This window comes from Penaeus vannamei, chromosome 8 (assembly GCF_042767895.1).
Source record: "Penaeus vannamei isolate JL-2024 chromosome 8, ASM4276789v1, whole genome shotgun sequence".
In the NCBI taxonomy this organism is placed as follows: Eukaryota; Metazoa; Arthropoda; class Malacostraca; order Decapoda; family Penaeidae; genus Penaeus; species Penaeus vannamei.
Genome location: NC_091556.1, coordinates 6,876,827 through 6,877,794, shown reverse-complemented (window position 1 = coordinate 6,877,794; position 968 = coordinate 6,876,827). Strand labels below are relative to the sequence as shown.

General features: G+C 46.6%; 1 protein-coding gene across 1 annotated transcript in view; it reads right to left on the bottom strand.

Annotated features, from left to right (window-relative positions):
• Window positions 1-541, bottom strand: part of LOC113820913 (protein trapped in endoderm-1) — a 9,932-nt gene extending 9,391 nt beyond the window's left edge. Inside the window, exon 1 of the mRNA XM_027373291.2 lies at window positions 1-541. This exon is cut by the window's left edge and continues 296 nt beyond it. Within this exon, the coding sequence (XP_027229092.2) occupies window positions 1-256 (256 nt within the window). The 5' untranslated portion in view covers window positions 257-541.
• Window positions 542-968: the final 427 nt, after the last annotated feature.

Here is a 968-nt window from a genome sequence, read left to right as displayed (position 1 = left end):
TCAGGTGCAGCAGGAGGATCGTGTCTCCCGCGAGCTTGATGGAAGGTCCTTGGCAGCGGGGTCGGGTGCCGTGGCCGCCCTCGCCGGACTTCAGGCCCCTGCCGTAGTAGGACCTCTTGGAGCGACACAGGTGGAGCTGGTGGGAGATGGTGGCGATGGTGACGAAATTCCCCACGCCGCCCACCACGCAGATCACCCACGCCCACGCTTGAGCTCCGCGAATCCACCACAGTTTGTTGGCGTCCTCATCATCCATTTTGTTTCTTCTCTTGTATATCTTTTCTAAACTCAACTCAAGTGCCCCTCGAATGAAAGCATGCTATCCCTCTTTTTTTCAAGAAAGAGTATATATTAGTGACGTTTTTCTCTCTAAAACTCTTAGATCTTAAATTCCCTCAGAACGGAGAAAAAAAAAAAAAAAAACTTGAATATCTCGTATCATAAGAACAGTCCTTATCACAGCTATCTCTTGATCCTTAGGACATAAAAAACACTTCCTCCTCTCTCTTCTGTTACATATATCCGTGCCATAAGAACCCCGAACCACAGATTTCACCTCCTGCCTCTCCTCGCTGCGGGTATCGAACTGAAGATCACATCGCGGAGATAAAACGCGATATCTGGGAACCACTTCACTAATTAAGAGCTGAGCTGTCATGGCATGTTATCGCCAAGTGTTCATTAGCTCCCGAAAAAGAGTAGGCTTCTTTGGATCTCCTGTAATGCCCTAAAGCATGGAAGGACAGTTGAAGGCATTTATTTTAGGAAGTTATATAGGAAGGCAGGTATAGGGTATATGGGATAAGTCATTTCACTAAGATAGTTATCGAGATTACTGAGCATACACTTCTCAAACTCGCACACATACACACAGACACACACACACACACATTTATCTACCTCTCTCTCTCTCTCTCTCTCTCTCTCTCTCTCTCTCTCTCTCTCTCTCTCTCTCTCTCTCTCTCTAT